At 39.9% G+C, this 20,555-nt stretch overlaps 1 protein-coding gene across 8 annotated transcripts in view; it reads right to left on the bottom strand.

Moving 5' to 3' along the window:
• The window catches only part of grip2b (glutamate receptor interacting protein 2b), a 458,459-nt gene that overhangs the window by 172,310 nt on the left and 265,594 nt on the right, over nucleotides 1–20,555 (bottom strand). Inside the window, exon 1 of one of the 8 annotated variants that reach the window (XM_051921292.1) lies at nucleotides 15,690–16,495. The exons of 6 other annotated variants lie outside the window; for them this stretch is intronic. In XM_051921292.1, the coding sequence (XP_051777252.1) occupies nucleotides 15,690–15,729 (40 nt within the window). In that variant the 5' untranslated portion in view covers nucleotides 15,730–16,495. Of the gene's footprint in view, nucleotides 1–15,689; nucleotides 16,496–20,555 lie in introns of those variants that run through there. One more of the 8 variants, XM_028824248.2, reaches the window with a different exon arrangement.

The following is a 20,555-nucleotide window of genomic DNA, read 5'->3' as shown; positions in this document are numbered from 1 at the left end:
GAAGTTTACCAAAAGATGCGCTGGCTTTGACGAGTCTTGCAGAAATGTCGTGGTCATTGCCCGCAGAACTGCTCAGGACACTGCCTAGGTAAGTAAACTTGTCTACATACACAAGTGCTGTCCCATCAACAGTCACTGCTTGTTGTTGGAGGAGGTGACTACTGGAAGATGCCTGAATCATGACTTGTGTCTTTTTAAGACTGACAGTGAGACCAAAACGTTTGGCTGCACCGGCAAAGCGATTCATCAAGCCCTGTAGGTCTTCCAGAGAATGAGCCATGAGAGCACAATCAATCGGCAAATAGGAGGTCACGTATGATACCATTATGGACTTTGGACTTGGCCTATAAGCGGCTAAGATTGAAGATGTCACCGTCTGTTCTGAACTTTATTGGAATACCAATATTGCAATCTTTGAAAGCTATTTACAGCATAAATGAGAAGAAGATACTGAACAGGAGTGGGGCAAGCACGCAGCCCTGCTTCGTACCATTGGAGACCATAAATTCCTGTGACATTTTGCCATCCTCAGTGACGCAAGCTTTCATGCTATCATGAAATGAAGAGACAATATTCACCAGATTTGTGGGACAGCCAATTTTATGCAGAATGAGCCAAAGTCCTTTTCTATTTACAGAACCTAAGGCTTTGGTGAGATCAATAAACACAGCCATCAGATCTTTGTTTTGTTCGCAGCACTTCTCATGAAGCTGTCTTGCAGCAAAAATCATGTCCATGGTGCTACACCCAGGACGGAAGCCACACTGGCTCTCAGGCAGTATGCCATTTTCGGACACATGCATGTATAATCTGTTCATGATCACGTGTGCAAGTATTTTGCCAGGGATAGATAATGGAGCTATGCCTCGATGATCATCATAGATCCACATCCTGAGAGATCCTCTTTACGTTTGAATATGTGAACTATCTGTGCCTCCTTGAAATCTTGTGGTACTGTCTCCTGTCCCCAGATCTGCATAAACAGTTGCGTTAGTTTGCGTGCTAGCTGGTGGCCCCCATACTTAAACACTTCTTGAACGAGACCGTCTACTCTTGGCGCCTCTCCAGACGCCATGCATTTGATGGAAGGTAAGACTTCATTCTCAGATGGGGTATACGAAGGTTGTCAGCTATCTGCCACTGTGGTATTTCAGCTAGCACACTCTCATCATACGAGGATTCTTGGTTTAATATTGCATGAAAGTGTTTGGACCAACGTTCCAGGATGTTGTTCCAATCCATGATCAGTGAACTGCATCTTTGGATCTCACAGGTACACTGCCAGAGTCGGGTGGTCCATACACGGCTTTCAGTCCATAGTAGAATGCCTTCATGTCATGACGATTTGCTGCCGCTTGAAGTTTCATAGCTTTAGCTGCCCACTACCATTCCTTCATTGCACGAAGCTGGGCTTGGGCCTCTTTTTTTGCAGCAGCATATGCCTGTCTTTTGTCAGTGCAATGTTTGTTGTTGATCCAGAGTAGATGTGTGGCATGCATTCTATCTAACAGCACACGGGCTTCAGAATCATGTTCATCAAACCAGGCTTTGTTGCCGGTTTTACGGAAAACTGACCACGTCTGCAGCACAGCTATACACCATGTTCTTAAACTAGTCCCAGTCACCACAGCCTTTACCAGTGTCAGCCAAATTCGACGTAAGTTCTAATTGCAGCTTCAGCTGTGTTTCTGGGTTCTTAAGTGAAGCCACATTTAACTTCCTCACTGCTGTTACAGGACGCTGTCTGTAGACAGATCGACAAGAAGACACAACAACGTACTAGTCTATGGTCTGACTAGCATGATGTACCACACATGACCTATGTCAAGCAAACTTCTCTGGCATCACGATTCCTCACTAATACATAATCAAGCATGTGTCAGTGTTTCGAGCGAGGGTGCATCCATTTGCTTGCTGGAAGACTGTGTTCGTAACAACCAGTTCATGTCTGGCACACAACTCCAGTAACAGGGTGCCGTTTGAGTTCTCGTTACCAACACCATGGAGCTCAAGTACTCTTTTCCTGGTCTTATAGTCACAGCCTACACGTGCATTGAAGTCTCCAAGCACAAACAGCTTGTTCTTAAATGGGACAGAAGAAATAGTTTTAGTCAGCTCTGCGTAGAATACTTATTTGTCTTCATTAACTGTTGGTGCATAAATGAACAGCAATGTGGCTTGCCCCCCTTGAGGCAGGTCGATTGTCATGGACATCAGGCGAGTTGAGATGACAACTGGTGAAGCAGACAGCTTCGTAGCTATGGACTGTTTAATAGCAAAGCCAACTCCACCATGTCTAGGTATGCCTTCTGGTTGTCCAATGCAGTAAAAGGTATATCCACCTCCAGCTTCTGTGAACTGTAAATAACCAGAAATACGTGTTTCGCTGAGTGCAGCAATATTGACATTGTATCAAGATAGCTCTCTGGCAATTATTGCTGTCCTTCGCTCATGTCTGTACCCTTCTCGATAGCACAGATAGTCATTCCATGTGGCCAAATGAAGTGTTGACCGCTCTTGGCGATTATTCTTACTCAGGTTTTGACCGCAAACTGGATATTCAACTGGTCGCGGTCTACCAGTAGGAGGAGATGGAACTAGCATTTGTTTGAGGAATCTTTTCTGTCCTCGCTTTCTTCTCGAAGAGAGCAGTGCTATCCCTAAATAGGGCTGCTCCACCACTCAATCAGGACACGGACGCTGCAGTAGTTCCAGGTCTACAACAAGCGGCCATCACACTTGAGCTGCCTACGTGCAGGTTTGCGACTAGATACCTCCACCTGTGCCCGTCGCCACTCTCCCATTGCCGCAGGACTTGGAAAAGACGCACCACAACACCAATAATATACCTTCACTTGGAGTGGATTATAGTGAGAGATGCTTGTGCAACAAATCCCACTCTCTCTTGGCACTCGAATCAATGTCCACAGGCACGAAGATCGCAACGTGTGGCCTAATAAGTGTGCCCACAGCAGGCTGACCAAACCTGCAGTCGAGCTGACATGCCGAATCACCCTTCTGACCATGTATTATGTTAAAGCTGCCTGCATTTACTTTGCCGTTGCCTGTGTTAACCACCATTTTCAGGGTTCTCTTTGAGCCTGTCCACCTTGCGTAGTGCCTTAAGTGATACTTCAGCCAAGGCCTTCTCCACTGATGGCATAGCCTCAAAGAGCTATCCCCTCCACAAAAACCCGACCTGTACCTCACAGTGGTGTGGGGGGTGTAACGTCCATAAATAGTCATCAATAAATATTCATCCATACATAAATCCTTAAAATGATGCAGTGAAGCACAACAACCAAATGCCAATACAAAACCAGGAATTAAAATCTGAATGGACCTAGTCACATTTTCTTGGACCACTGTCCTTCTCTCTCATCTACCCATTCTCACTTTAACATACAAGGCACCAACAAACACGGTCTTCATGACTTCCTCACAACCACCTCAACCAATACCTGCTGACAGTTCGTTGAGCCCATCTCTCTCTCTTTCTCTGCATATTCAAGTATTACATATAGGAAGTAAAATGATAGATCTGAATACACAATGGAAGGTCTGAAAATTGAAGGTACACATCATGAGAAGGATTTAGGAGTATTAGTGGACTCTATCAACTTCCAGTGTGTAGATGCCATTAAAGCAGCTAACAGAATCTTCAGTTATACGGCACCCTGATGTGTGGAGTCACAGGAGGTTCTACTCAAGCTTTAAAACACACTGGTGAGTGTCTCATCTGGAGTACTGTGTGCAGTTTTGGTCTCCAGGCCCTAGCAGCACTCAAAGGTCCAGGGGAGAATGACTAGGCTGATTCCAGAGCTACAGGGGATGGATTATGAGAAGATTAAAATAGCTGAGCCTATACAGTTTAAGCAAAAGAAGAGTGTTGAAGTGTTCAAACTTATGAAGGGAATGAGTACAGTCGATCGAGATTGTTACTCTAAAATGAGTTCAGCAACAATACATGGACACAGTTGGAAACTCGTTAAGGGTAAATTTCGCACACACAAATTAGGACATTTTTCTTCACTCGTATTCCATATGTCTATGGTTCTCTATTAACAAGTAGTGTGGTGGACAGTAGGACCTTAGCGACCTACAAAACTCAACTTGGAAGAATTAAATGGTTAGGATGGGCAAGCTTTGTTGAGCTGAATGGCCTGTTCTCATCTACATTGTTCTAATGTTCTACTGATGAGATTCTCAGAGCTCTCTGTCGCCTCTGCTCCCTCTCACTCAGCAGTTTTGCATCGACTTCCCCTGGAACAGCAGTCCTCGCTAGGTCTGCAGAGATTCACCAGACCAGACTGCTTATACTCTTCCAATTCTCCTCTCTCTCTCTCTTTCATTTCTTCATTTTGACCTTCTCCACTTCTCTCTGAACTCGGTCCTTTTTATACCTTGAATAAGGGTACTGTGTTAGACTATCCACTGAGCCGCTAATGAGGTGATGGCTGTGCCAATGAGAGATCAGTGCGTGAATAGTTAATCAGCTCATTCCCCTATTAACACTTTGTCTGCTGGACCATTTATTACCAGGGTGCTACAATATAGAGCTTTGCATATATGTTAAATAAAACTATCAAAACTCCTAAAAAATGTAAAGTGTTAGAAAGCAACAGTTTTATTATCAACTGTAACTATCTCAAAAACAAACTGTTAATTATTTTATTTTCATCAGCAAAATGATGAAAAGGCTACATTTGAATGAGAAAAATTGAAACATGGCACCACGGAGAGTACAGGCTTAGAAGCATATGTGCCCCAAATATAACGCCTTTCTTTGCACCATCCATGCTTGTTGCACAGAACACATTTGATAGTTGGTGACTGTTTGCAGTCAGTGAGTGGTAGAATGACCACGTGCCGCTGTCCTGACAGTCGTGGCAAGTGGCACTTTGGGGCAGCTATCCACTTCAGCAGCAGAGTCTACGGGTTCCACATTATCCAGCTGATTGTCTTTATCTCAATCACGGTCTTTATCTGTTTTATCACCAAAACAGCCATCTTGCAATAAATGTAGTTGTTTCAAAACATCAGCAGCTTTATACCTTTTTTAGGATGACATAAGTAAAAAAAATATTTGGATGTCCACTAGATGGCAGCACTACAGTAGTTGTATCCTGAGATACGACTTCTCCCGTATGCTGCATTTGGACAAGTTGAATGGGATTCAACTTAACTCGTACCTTAACTCGTTCAAAGTGTTGAGCACTCCATGGCCACATGTCTTTATTTCCCCCAACCACTCATCTACACTCAAAAAGCAAAGTTGCACCATTGTAAAAACAGCACCCAGGCATTTGGCCATGGCCATAAGACAAGCCGTACCACACTGTGGTACTAAGGAAACACAAACACACTTTCTTTCAACTTTATATATCTGAACATTAAAAAAAAAACAAAAAAACAACAGACCACTAAATTTGGATCATTAAATTAGGCAGTGTGGTGCATTGTTTAAGGCTTTGGACTTCAGACCCTAAGGCTGTGGCTTCCAATCCCACTACTGACACTGTGTGACCACCAGCAAGTCACTTCATCTGCCTGAACTCCAACTGGAAAAAGCAAAATAAATGTAACTAATTGTAACACAAATTTTGTAAGTCGCCTTAGATAAAGGCGTCAGCCAAATAAGTAAATGTAAATTTCTTATATGACCAGCCCATAGAAAAGAAGCAAAAATGTTAAAAGAAAAAAATGGGTATTTAACTGCCCAGACAAAAACCTGTGAAGGAGAAAGGAAATCTGAAGCCCGAGGAGAACGATTGTGATTAATTTTCCCCTAATGCCTCTGTTTCAAGGCTCCATGACAAACTGCCTAAATGGAGTAAACTCTTAAGGATGTCAAAAATCGTCAGCCCCACAGAGCAAAGAAGGGGTCTACATCTTCACTCTATCTATTCTCAATATATTGAATTTATTACAGTTAAAATATATAACACTTCAGCAAAAGTCCCAGAAAACACTCCCAACATACATTGCTAAGTTTTTTTAAAATTCTAAGCAAACAAAAACCCAACTACCAGAAAGGCAGATGTGGAGCCAAAGTTTGAGCTAAGATGAACCTCGTTACTGAGCACAGGCAGCGCTTGAAGACAAGTTAATGAAATACATGAAATGAATGAAATACAATCTGCTTTCCACTAATCAATTACTTCCATGAGAACAATTAATACATTTGATTCAACATTTATAGCAAGGCTGTTTGTGGGCAGAGGGAAAATGGATTGCGATATCTATAGCCAGTTATATTTCTGTATTCTCTAATCCACAAAATTGACATTGTTGATGTATGGCTATTATTTAGAGTACAGTGATCTTTCAGTAAGGATCATGGGGTGAATATACAGCATGCTACCCTGAAAGGGGGGGAACATGGGATAAGGAAGGATAAGCTCAGTGTCTGATTCACCAAAGATCCTAGGGGGAAGCAATGACTGCAGGTTTTTGTTCAAGCTCCTTTCCTAATTATTAACTAATTTCTTCTCCTAATGGAACAAAACTGTTTCACTTTAATTTTGACTTGATTTCTTTTTGATTTGGACATTGTAATTTTTTTTCCCCGTCTCAACCAGCAGCCAAAGTATTATGAAACACAAAGCGAGCCAACAGAGGACCAGCAAAAGCTGGGGCTACCATTTTCACTGCAACCAATATTTTAATTAAAAGCGAATTGTTTCTGTCAATGACGCATTAATTGCATATTATTGCTTTTATTCTGCAGTGCTACACATTTCCAGAGCCCCATCCAAACGTTTTCATGGACCAGAACAGATTTTTTTCTCAATTTTTTTGTTTTCGAAAAAGATACTGAACACTAGACACCGAGGTGCAACTGGGATCAAGTTAGATGGTCTTCCATTAGCTCTTTGCATCTTTGGGCACCTGTTTTAAGGAAAAAATAGTAATAATTTATAATGAGGGCAAGTAGTATGTTTCAAAAACGGCTGTAATTGGTTAGTAATTAAGAAAATGGCTAGAATGAAAGCCTTTAGCCACTGTAGCCCTCCAGGATTAGACTTGGACACTGCTGATCTAAAAAGGAGGCACATCAAATCACAGATCTTTACACTTACACAGGTTATTGGGAATCTGAGGAAGGGAATGCAGCAATCACAGAGAGAATAGTGAAAGCAGAATATTGAACAAGAGGACACAATGCACAGACTCTTCTAACGAAAATGCTATGGTCGGAGTTCTACAGACGCAGCAGGCAGCAAAGAGGCATCATCTTTATATATAATCTTCATTTGGATCTTGATCTTTGTTTGTCCACGAATTTACTGCCTTATGTGGTGTTCCTGCTGTGTTCAGTAGAGGGCAGTAGTGATGGAGGAGGAGAGGAAGTGAGGGGGAGGATCGATGGATGAGGTTGGAGTGTGGTGATTAAAGAGGATTGAACTAAAGGAGACTACGTGCTGTTTGTACTGGCTGAATACGCAACACCTTGGTTGTTACTTTTGTTTACAAACACTGTCGATAGCACTCTTTGTGTTTAGATATGGCGTCGACACCCTCTTTGTGTTTAGATCTGGCGTCGACACGGTGCTTTGTGTTTAGATCTGGCATCGACACCTGCTTCGTTGTCGAGACTGTGTTTTTTTCTGTTTCTATTGACCGTCGTTGGCAGCACTTCGTCCAAATCGAATGTTCACCCACTTTTTGGAGTCGGCAGTCAGAGTATATAAGTCGGACACACTTCTGTGATTTTCCATCAGTCTGCGTTTGGTGTTCAAGAAAGAAGCATTGGTTCTTCCTTACTCTTTGGATTGCCACAAAGCAACCAGCGAGATTGGAGAAAGGTTGAGAAGAGATCGTGAGAGGAAACGACAGCGTCATGAAAACGAGATGGACTGTGAACGGAGAGAAACAGTAATGCTCCTCCACCACCACATAATTACTATTTGGACAGTGATTCCGAGTAGGCCGTTCCTATCGAATCAATGTCCAAGGGTTTTGTTTTGTAATTTTGTTTCCCTTATAAAAAATCATAATACTGTGCGACGAAGGGCCCAGTTCACGACTGGCAGCCGCGTTTAAACAGGGAGCCCTTCACAGACAACTTTAACACGTGCAACGTAGTTGGGCGCACATGGCTAGTGATTTATATGGCTCTAAGAGAAGAGGGAAAATCTCACAAATCAGGAAGTCCTTTCATACTGAACTAGCGGTGCTATCCATCTAAGACGGGTTGAAATCTAAATAATCAATGTAGACCTCGGCATTAATGTTGTGTCCATCTGGTTGCTATGTCTGTGTTACGTACTGTTGGTACAGGATTCATAAAAGCAATGCTAATGCTTGTGATGTGCCATCTGTTGGATAGAACAGACACGGCAACAAGATGGACGGACTGACATACAGACACCTGTCTTTTTTAAAAAAATTTTTTAATTTTATCTATATAAAGAAAAAATAGCTGGCAATAAGATGAATGATCTAGTCCAGTGGTTCACAGACTCGGTCCTGAGGACCCACTGTGGCTGCAGATTTTTGTTCCAACCAACGTCTGTTTTTAATTCGACTCCTACCCTAATTACTTGAGCTGTTACTTCCCAGTTTCTGTGTTTTGGGGACAAGGTAGAAATTACAAAACTAGGTTTGGTAAATTTTTCTTAAAATGTGCTGTGCAGTTGTAAGGATACTGTAATTGCAGGAAAATGTGATTTTCATTCGGCTTTTCCAGGTGTTCTGGTTATTTAATCCACTAGTATCCAATGAGCGGGTCTGACACTAAAGTCGCTGCAGCCTTTCATCATTCAGTGTTGTTTGCCCCGGATGTCTGCTCTGCTCGTTTTTAATTAATACAATGAAAGGAGAAAACGACACAGAAAAAGGGCCAATGAATATGAAAACAACAAAAGAGAGTTAAGTATTTAAAGAGATAGCAAAAATAGAAATATAGAAATATAGTAGAAGTGGTTCTGTAGCTAAGGATCTGCACTCGTGTCTAGAAGGTTGATGGCTCAAATCGCATTACAGCCCTTGAGCAAGACCCTTAGCCTGAAAATTTCTCCAGACATGCTTTATAATAGCTGACCCTGTGCTCTGCCCCACCCAGCCCAAAAGTCATGGGAAAAAAAAAAAAACAAAACTGTTTCCCCTCGGAGATTAATAAAGTTTATCAAAATCAAAAAAAAAAAAAAATCAAACTGTCACATCCTACCGCTGTGCTTTTCTTAATGCAGAATGAGAACAGTGGAAAAAAAAAATACCAGCTAATTAAACGAGATCCGTTCTGATCAACTGTGAATCTGGTTGGAACAAAAACCTGCAGCCACAGAGGACCTCCAGGGCCGAGTTTGGGAACCACTGATTAATCTAATTGCACTTTTTAAAGACTAGAAGTGTAAACCGGACTAGAAGTATACAGCCACAAAAAATATTTTATCTAAATATATATTAATAGAATGGTGCTTGCATTTAAGTAAGCAAATGTAAACAAAAGTGTAGAATTTGAATACATTGCATACTGCTACCGGACATGTAATTTTATGATAAAACATTAACAGATAAAGCAGGCTCAATAATGGATGGAAGGATGAAAGGATTTGCCATTAAAAAAAAAGAATAAAAAAATAGCTGTAACAGCACTTTCTGTCCTCTGTGGAAAGAAAGCTGTAATACTGAAGGGGCGCACAGCCATAGGTACAAAAATAGGATAAGAAAATGGACAAATAACTTATATGCTTGCATGCCTCTGTATATACAGTATATGTAACTTGTAAGCTTAGCTGTGTGTGTGTATGTTATATATACATAGATATAAATCACATACATAAGCATACAAATGTGTATGTATGTGTGTGATTCCTTATTGAATTTAAGAACATTTAAGCAGAAAATACTTCTTTATACACACTCTGTCTTCATTAAGAATCAAGTTTCCTTGCTTTCCAGCGCCAAGAACTTTCACGTTTACCCTCAAAGTTGCTCCGGACCAAGGAGCACATGCTTGACCATTTGTAAACGCTTTGATAAATAAATAAATAAATAGATAAATACCGAAACCAGTGGATATGGTGAAAATGGCACACAAGCTGAAATGCAATGAAGAAAATGAATGCAGTGTTCCAATTATAAAAATAATTCTTTACATTGTGAGACTTGCCCGGACACCACCAGTCGGAAACCACTTCTTTATAAAATCCACATGTTTATTAATCATAATAAATACAGTCCCAAACACCACACAATGCGTACAACAATAATCACCCCAATTAAATCTTCTTTCTCAGTCCTTAGCCGCCTCTACTCTCCTCCTGGGAGCTTTGTCCAACTCCCACTCCTGACTCTGGCTCCTGGACTGTAGGAAGGCGGCGCCTTTTATCCCTGCCCGGATGTGCTCCAGGTGTCTAATGACGTCCTTCCGGCAGCACTTCCTAGTGTGGCGGAAGTGCTGCCCTTTGCCCCGGAAGCACTCCGGGTGTCCCTGGTAGGTTCCTCCGCCATCTTGCCAAGTGTGGCGGAAGTAACTATTTCCGAGTCCTTACGAGGCTTGAGGCACCCGCTGGCAGTGGCCACGGGTCCCAACAGGCCAAAAGCTCTTTGTTCTTCCCCCTTGGTCCTCTCCTGCTCCAGGGCGGTTGCCCCCTCATGGCCCGGAAGCTATTCCTGCCACCTTTCCGGTCCTTTTAGGCATCCCGGCCAGGTAATAACCCCGGCAATCTGCCACAACATTTATATAGCACTTTTCTCACTACTCCCAGCGCTTCAATGAGTGGGGACCCCCTTCAGCTACCATAATGCTAAATGACAGTTCAGAATGCTGTAATTTATTTTATAAAGGAAATACTGTATTAATGTAAACTACAAAAGGACTTCATACATGGCAACTACTTCTTTACTAAATTTAGACAGCAGCTGTAAAGAACACCCTGGAAATAATCATTAAAATGGATTTACTTTGAGCAAAAACACCACAATATGGTATGGGTAGCACAGAGATGCAGTTAGTGTCAGTGCCTCAGAACTGCAGAGCCGTAGCTTTGAATCGCATGTCCGATGGCTACCTATGTGAAGTTTGTATGTTCTGACCATGCCAGTTGTAGTGTATGGGGGGAAAAAAAGCAATGCAACTAATGCAAGTTAAGTGAAGACTCCAAAGTAGCTCAATGTGAGTGCAGGTGTGCACGAGCGGCCACTGACTGGCACCTTGTCCAAGATTTGCTCCAGCCCAGTCCCTGATGCATAGTAGACTCTGGGTTCCTAAATTTTATTGGGGGGGTTTAAGAATATTAGGATAAGCTGAGCTTGGAGAATAACTGGATGAATGAATGGATGGTTGTTGTGTCACATGCTGTCCTATTCCCTCCTTCAGCAGTTCGGGTCACTGCTTTATCTTCTGACCACAAGTTGCTGATCGTAAGAAACAGAGTGAAGTTTTGTTGGAGCCAATATAGTTAATTCTATGACCCAAAGACTAATTTTTAGTTTGTTAGAAACGTAAGAGATCATCTGGGTAACTACTGTACACCGCTGTAACTGTGTAAATACAGAAATGGATGGATAGTGTACAGAATTTCTAGTGCAGTTGTAAATTGATTTGTGCAGTTCCTTACAGAATGAAGAGCTACCTTGATTTTTTGTTTTTTGTTTTTAAACCTACTGTATATTGCTAGTAATAGCATTGCAGGGTAGGTTAATTCAAGCTTTTTCATCTCCAGATTCCGTTGCTACATGGACATGATTTAGTCCCAGGGATGCAGTTTCTCAAAGTCAAATATTTTTAAAAAGCTTTAGAAGTGAATTTTAAAATTACAGAAGAATAATTACTTATGAAAGGTCAAAATACTACAGAGGCTTTGGAACAATGAGTGCATTGTGGCAGCTTAATAAAAGGACTGTGGGTGATCTTTGATCTTGACAGTCAAAATCTAAATTAACCTTTGTGAAGTATTGTTGAGAGAGAGCGGGAGGTCTGGGCAATGAAACTGATCCCAAGCTCCTTTGGATATCCCTGAATTAGTCACTGGGTGGTGAACATGTTCTTACCCACAAACAGGAATACAAAATGACTCAGAAATCTTTCATATTGCCCGTGGTAAAAGAGGCAACTAGAAGGAAACTCTTTCCTTATCAAAAATACCACGGAAAGAGAGCGTAGGTAGTTTAATCAGGATAGCACTAACATTCGTTCTGCTATTGGATTTTACAATTTGATTGGATCTCATTGAAACTAACGTATTCTTTGAAAAAACCATCCTCGTAAAATTTTTAGTTGGTGTGCAATATTAAGATGACATGCACTGTGGTCCACAGCAGTCTTAGTGGATTTGTGCTTATTCTTCGGATTCAGCAGTTTGTTTAAAAAAAAAAAAAAATGACCTCTACCAAGGTAAAAAGAGATTAAATCCAGTAGAGGAGCTCTGAATTTTCCCATAAATCCACTGCACTTCAATCTCAAGTCAATAAAACATCCATCCATCCATCCACCTGCTAATCCAGAGCATGTCAGCCAGAGTCTATCACCAGCAGTCATTACATTATCAAAGTATAAATTCCTACATACATTTATTAATAGTTAAAGTTGTTCCAATAGAATTCTTTCAATTAAACACTGAATTACATACACAATAACCCCCAAAGGAAATTCAGGTGAATTGCATTCAAGACTGAATCCAGGAAGCACCTTTTCACCCAAAGGCTCATGGGAATCTGAACCAAATGGCTAAGCCTTGTTGTTGAAGCTGAAACCTTGACCACTTTTAAAATGACTCTGGATGAAAATTGGGACAACTTAGCTAACCCAATGACAATGATGGACTGAATGCTTTCCTCTTGCCTGCCAATCTTCGATTCTTATTGCACGCAATGCAAAGACAGCACAAAGGAGAGTGTGCTGGAATAGCAGGCACATTATCTTAGGACAGTGGTTCTCAATCTGTGGGGCGGGTCCCCCTAGGGGGGGCGTGAAGTAACAAAAAGGGGGGTGTGAAGATGTGAAAAGAAGAAAACAACAATCAAAAAATATGAAAAATACATCTATTGAAACCAAAACAAATTAACTTAAACTACATTCTGATACTAGAAAAATAAATATAGAGTTAGATAAATGTCGATAAAAGTTAAGTAGGTATAATAAAATATGCATCTATGATATATCATTAATTAAAAAAAGAATAAATTGGTATTAGTGGGCTCCTTTCAAAAAAACGTTATGGGGGCGTGATTAAAACTTATTATGAAAACTCGGGTCGCAAATACTTAAAGGTTGAGAAACGCTCTCTTAGGAGATGAATAGTGGGTGAATTGTGGGTTTTTAAGACAGAATCAATCTAGTTTTACTTAATGCTCTAATGAATAACAATAAAAAGTCAGTTTAACAATTGTTAACTTGTTTGTTGTGCAGTACATACAACAAACCATTATTTTTATAACAGGGTCTGTCTCGATCATGTCCAGTTTAAGTCTCATGATAGCTCAGGTTGCACGGACAACCCTGTGGTCTTCTGCACACATCGACATATCAGATTGTTCTTAAGAATAAGAATTTGTGCTACACATAGTTGCTGGACCCATTTCCAGTGTTAATCTGTGCTCCTGTAACCTTTCTGTACTTAAATCTGTGCAACAGTATGTGATCAATTGAACCCTGGTAAATGCTGTCCCAATCCTTTTTACAGAATAAATTAATTACCTGACAGTGAAATGATCATTTTGGGAGCATTGTTAAATCTGACATACTGTTTTAAGCCCTATTTTAAATAGTCGATTGGCAACCTGGATTCTAGACATTATTAATGTCATTAAAAACACCTTAGGATGGTGGCACAATGGTGCCTGCTCAAAAGACCCGAGTTCATTTTGCTGCTTTGTTTGCATATGACATACCTGTAGGTCTTTTTCTTCTTAATTATTCATCCAAAAGTTGTGTGTGTTAGGTCAATTAGTGACTCTAAATTGGTCCATCAAGGTTGTGCGACTGTGTCGTTTGGTAGATGTGCATTCATACATTGCTGGCTGTTCCCTTTTGTCCAATGATGGCGAATAACCTCTGGCTACACAAGATCCTATAATGGTAATTGCAAAATGAGACATGTATAAAATCGATATTTAAGATAGTGGCTTTTCTTGGTCCTTAGATGAGTACCAGACCAGAGTGGCCAATGTCCAAAATATCCCGTCTTCTAGTATTCAGGTAGCTTTTCTTAATGGACTTGTGTTTCTCTTTCTTCTCAGTCTCAGTACATGCAGTAGGGTTGTCAAGTAACTGTGTGTTGCTGTACGAGTCCACAGTGTTTGATTAACACTCTGTCTTAAATGCATTAGTTTGTGGTATGATAGGCTTGAACTCCCTTAATTGTACAACTAAAAAAAGAAAATGGACAGATCTATAGACTTTAATAGACTTGTGACATCAAAGAAATTTTCAGAACCTAACCTTGCTCTAAAAACACGATTTATAAAGAACATAGCAGTCCAACATTTATGCAGATTAACAAAAGATTTTTTTATCAGTTCATCCTTGAGCAAATAAATCATTCCAGTGGATAAAAGGACATACTGAATCTTCTATCAATGGATCAACCTAATTCTGTTCAGAATCACTGCCTGAGTAATGTGAAAGACAGAAAACCAACACGGATGGGAAGCCAGTTATTCACTGGGCACACTTGGAAACAAAGCACCGTGTACAAGGAAATATCACAGCTAAGCATTTTACACAATGTAAGAAAAAATAAAAACTCAAAGAAGTAGAGATAGCTGTAAAAATATGATGCACTCCATATTTCCTCTATTTTGAACAAGTAATTTCATCTATCTGTGCTTTGTGTATAATTAGCTACTATCCTGAGCTGCACACTCATTCACACTGGGCCGATTTATTGTAACCAAATTAGTTTAGCATGCAAGTCACTGTGAAAGGGGATAATGCTATATGGATGAGTTTGTACAAATGTATTATTTTCTCCAGAACTCTGGAGCTGTGAATCAGCAGCTATAACCACCTCAGCCCTAAAAAAAAAAAAATGATAATATATACTGTATATATACACTTATATTCACAACATACCATGGTATATTCATTCTATAGTGCTCTACTTATGCAATTATGAAAATCATCCCAGTGCAGTTTATAATAAAATATAGCCTTTTGGTCTTTTTGTGAAACAACATTTTTCATTACAGGACTGTGGAGTACTGAACGGTATAAATCAGGTCCAAAGCAGAAATTAACCTTGGAAGCTCGTAAGAGACCCTCACTCTCTCAAACATCATGAAGATGGAACAGCCAAACAGACACGGGATGTAGGGCAAAAAGTGAAGTATCTGGAGATATCAACAGAATGTGCAGGAAGCACTGTGACCATGTTGGTATTTGAACCCAGGTCAATTCAGCTGTGATACAATGAGCGCCCTGTCACCACAGACTTCTTCAGATATCTAAAAAAAGCACTCCTCCCTTACATTTATTAATCACATATTTTGCTTTAAAGAAACCTATGAAGCATATAGATGGTAATATTTAAAAAAAAAAGCTGTTCTTCTGGACAAGCTTGTCTTGTTGCCGAATCAAATCTTCACCTCATAATTCTGCCTTTTAAATAAAATACTGACTTTAGATTCATAAACAAGAACGACTTCACATCTTAGTAAAAGAAGCAAGCAGCAAAGTGTTGATAAAGAATAACAGCTAACGTGCAACCTGAGCGGTGCAGCAGCAGCTTTTCAAAACTCACCAAAGTCCGAATGGAACTCCTTTCTCAGCCCGCACAACATGCTTGCTATTGTCCATCAACACATGTAGATGATCGGGGAGGAACAGAACTTCCTCTGCTGAAAAGGGGGCAGGGGGCTTGGCTGTAACGTTCCAGCAACTGGCAGCTTCAATCACAAGAGGCTGCCTGTAGGTCTGGGTAAGCACATGTGTCGTTTCTATTTCTGTGGTGCCACTTTTCCAAAAAATTCAGATTCTTCTCAAACAAAATATTTTAAGTTTTCTTCAGAGCAGTTTTTAAATTAGAATTAAAATCCATTCAAGTAGTCATAATCCTCTGCCAGACTACTTGCATTAAGCAATTGGAAATTTTTACCCTTTGCCGAATCCATATCAGAGAAATCCAAGAAAACCAGGAGCAGGTTGATTGGTCATTCTCCTTCTTTCCTAAAAGGACAAGTCCATTACAGTGTGCAATCAAAAGTCAATTAATGAAAACTGGCAAGGCCCATGTGCCATCTTCAGAACTGAAGACTCTAGACCATGTTCGATCATTTTGTGGCAGAATCCATTCCTCTGTTTAAAAGAGAGAAATTTCAGATACTCTTTCTGCTCCAGTATACACAAGGCAAATCCACAGGGCATTCGGAAGCCTTTTCAACTATAACATGATATTCGCAAGAGTCCAGGCTGGAATAAAACCGAAAGACAGAAAGAGTCTCTTCTGCTGTCATGATTCATTTGAGCGGGAGGAGCACACACAGACACACACTCCTCACAGACAACAGAAATGGGGAGGAGGAAAAACACACACACACACGCGAAATATAAGGGGGGGGGGGGGGGGAGAGAGAAAAAAGCCTGCAGACTTGGGATTCTTTGAAGGTAATGCCACTGCTTTTTCTATACCAAGTCAGAAAATCCCACACACATTCACATTCTTTCTCCTGCACTGCCTGTGCGAGCGCCTTTGTGTAAAAGCCAGCCTCCTCAGTCTCATCAGAAAAAGCCTGACAATTAGCCCTGCCTATTGCATCTGCATAGGAAAACCCAGCCGCAAGCAGGCAATCCCTGCTCCAGCAGCCCGGGTGAAAATATTAATTAGCAGAATGGCACGAGGACAAGAGGTGCTTATATATTAGGATTTTTAGTTTACCAGGATTTGCGTTACTTGCATTACAAACAAATAAAAGCAAAACAATATAAGAATCTGAATGCACAATTTTTGAACTCCATTATCCACTACAGAGTCACAGGGCTGAAGCCAAATTCATGCAGTAATCGTCATGAGATGCCAGTCCATTACAGAGTAAACTCTTACAGAACACCCACGCACATCGAGCCAGTCAAGCAAGCCAACAATAAGTGTTTGAATTGTGGGAGGACACGGAAGACTCTGGAATAAACAGACATTAAACATGGGATAAATATCCCACTTCTACTCAAAAGGCACCCCTGGTGAGAATCAAACCCGGGGTCAAAATGCACTGAGCTGGCAATGCTACACCCTTGAATAAAGCAACATGTCAGACATGAATAAGTTAATTTTACAGTTTATAGAATAATAGACTCTGGCTCTATTTAAAAATAAAACTACAAGAACCTTTAATAAAGCCACAAACGTAACAGCACAAAAGAGAAACTAAAAAATTAATTGGGGTTAGTAATAGTAATTACAGAAGCATACAATCTTAAGAAATTAAAGTACGCAAATCAATATTGCTTGCTCAAATTTAATCCTTTGTGACTGAAAACATTTACAAAGATTTTACTAATGCGTGCACCATAGTTGCATGTTAATTATTTATTTATTTTTTTTTAATTTTTTTTTTTATTAATTTTATTGTAATCATTCCATACAAATAGATCAATTTATAACAAAAAGAAAAAAAATTGAAGATAAATCAATCCCCACCCCTGAGAAGGAGAGCTTAGCTAAAGGAGAATTGCTTAGGGCTTTTTAATGAGGCAACAATAAACAAAAGAAAGGAAGAAATATATACAGGTAAATAAAAAATGGAGAAGGGAAATAAATGCGGTAATAGTTATTTCTCTTATTCTAAAAAATATTGATTAGATCCTGCCAGGTTTTGAAAAAATTCTGTACGGATCCTCTAACTGAGAATTTGATTTTTTTCCAATTTCAAATAATATAAAACATCGGTTTCCCACTGACTTATCAGAGGAGAGTTAGGATTCTTCCAATTTAACAGAATAAGTCTGCATGCCAAGAGTGTAGTGAATGCAATCACCGTTTGCTTATCCTTCTCCACTTCAAGTCCGTCTGGAAGAACACCGAACACAACTGTTAATGGGTTAGGAGGGATTGTGACGCCAAGGCTGTCTGAAAGGCACTTAAAAATTTTAGTCCAAAATGATGTTAGTTTGGTGCAGGCCCAGAACATGTGACCCAGTGAGGCAGGAGCTTGGTTGCAGCGTTCGCAGGTTGGATCCTGCCCTGGAAACATTTTGGACAGTTTTAAGCGAGTCAGATGAGCTCGATATATACTGTAATTTTTAGTTGAATAATTCTATGCTTTGCGCATATGGAGCTCGAGTGAATTCTCTGCTTTGCTACCTTCCACTCCTTTTCTGATATATTGATTAAAAGATCTTCTTCCCAATGTCCTCTTGGGTCTTTGAAAGGTAGGGACTCTAATAAGATTTTATATAATGCGGAAATGGTGTTTAATTCCTTGAAATTGAGCAGTATTTTTTCCAGCATGGTGGAGGGTACAAGGTGAGGAAAATCGGGCAATTTCTGTTTAACAAAGTTTCTAATTTGAAGATAGTGAAAGAAATGTGTAGCTGGGAGGTTGAATTTGGAACGTAATTGTTCAAAAGATGCATGTTAATTAGCACTAAGGGCCGGCGCTGGGTGCAAAGTGAAGAGGCGATTCTTATTTTGGTAAAGGCCGCATTTTTCGCACAACATTAGAAGATCAAGATATGCAAAAACATGAGATAAGCATGAACCATCTGAATTACAGACATATCAAGCGCTTAATTTATATATTGCGTTCATTTTCCTGATTTCTCACATATCATGTTGCAAATATTGATGGTCATTTTGTAAAATGTTGTTCATTTTTGGAAGGTTATTGAGGTGTGAGTCATAGGTACAATGTCTGTTAAATGTGTTTAGTTTGAAGGTGCCTTTTAGCTCGCATGACACTTTGAAACTTCTTGGGTATTTAGAGATGCACACGGAATGAGCGAAACACCAGTGTCTTGCAAACCTTGGGTCAAACAAAAGTATTTGCACATTTTGTGTGTTTTGTTTTAGGCTACTCCTTTTTCATTTTCCTCCACCCATATTTTTTTCCAAATATATTATTGTTTTGTCCGTTGCTCCAAGGATACAATGCGACATGTATCATTAGGCCTGTATAGCCATAAGTAGTGTATGTGGATTAATCCTTTCAATAGAAAGGAATTTTTTGGGTATATTTTACAGTGGAAGTGGCAAAAATGTGCCTTGCCTCTGAGGAATTATTTAACAAACCGGCCTGATTAGCACACGCAAATAAGAATTTTACTGTTCCGTGTAAATCTGTAGCATAATGACATAAGCCCTATTTGGACTGGATTAGTTTTACAACAGGAGGCGAGGTTAAGTAGCTATGACAAGACCACAGTAACTTTATTCCTGTTCCAAATCACTCATGTCAGTAACGTTTTATGAACTTTGTGTTCTCATCTCAGTAAACATTATGGAGACTTTTTTCTTCTATAAAAAATTTGTAAAAATGTCCCAGGTTAAACTAGTCCAGTTTAAAATCGACATGTCAGTAAAATTCCATCATTTGAGCGAATCGGACGGGCCTAAAACTACAGAGGTGCTCTGGAGATAAGTATTTTACCAAGTGCCTGCAGTTATAAAAAAAAAAAAAAAAAACAAAAAAACAAACTACTGGTACTCCTGTAAAAAAAGTATATTCTTAAAGTTGATGACTTGTATATATTCAAAGAGAATCATAAGCAATTTATGAAAATTATTATATCCTAATGCACACTAGTATAGTAAGGGTTAAACCATAAAAAACCCTCACCTGCATATTTTATTAATTTTCTCTTTGCAGCTGCAATACCACCAATATCTTGGTGCTAAGCTTTAAAAACTTTAGTCAAGGACACTGTGTACTTTCAGAGGGCTAAGCAGACCATTGTTTTAGAAATGCAGCTGCTTAAAACTTCAACCCCAAGAGGTGCTTGGACGTGAAGTAATTCATTTCAACAGCACAGTATCTCATATGTTGGTCCTCCTGGCTTCGACTTTTAAGTCGTGTACTTGATCAATGAATCAATGATCAATGAATGTGTTTCGGACACCTGAAATAATGATGTCAGTTTCGGTTAAGTGATAGACATTAGATAATGGTGGGTTTGAACATTAGGTAATGATGGGAGAAACTAGAATGAGGAGAGTATTTTGCATGCTCTGTATCCTATATTCTATATCTATATATCTATATCTATCTTATATATATATATATCTATATCTATCTTATATATATATATATATATATATATATATATATATATATATATATATATATATATATATATATATTCTGTATCCTTAGAAGACTGGCGTCCTTCAACATCTGCAATAAGATGCTGCAGATGTTCTATCAGACGGTTGTGGCGAGTGCCCTCTTCTACGCCGTAGTGTGCTGGGGAGGCAGCATAAAAAAGAAGGATGCCTCACGCCTGGACAAACTGGTGAGGAAAGCAGGCTCTATTGTAGGTACGGGGCTGGACAGTTTGACATCCGTGGCAGAGCGACGGGCGCTGAAAAGGCTTCTATCAATTACGGAGAATCCAATGCATCCACTAAACAGTGTCATCTCCAGACAGAAGAGCAGCTTCAGCGACAGACTGCTGT

The sequence above is a fragment of the Erpetoichthys calabaricus genome, chromosome 18 (genome assembly GCF_900747795.2).
Source record: "Erpetoichthys calabaricus chromosome 18, fErpCal1.3, whole genome shotgun sequence".
NCBI classification, from domain to species: Eukaryota; Metazoa; Chordata; class Cladistia; order Polypteriformes; family Polypteridae; genus Erpetoichthys; species Erpetoichthys calabaricus.
Note: the sequence above shows the minus strand (reverse complement) of the source record. Positions and strands in the feature narration are given on the sequence as shown.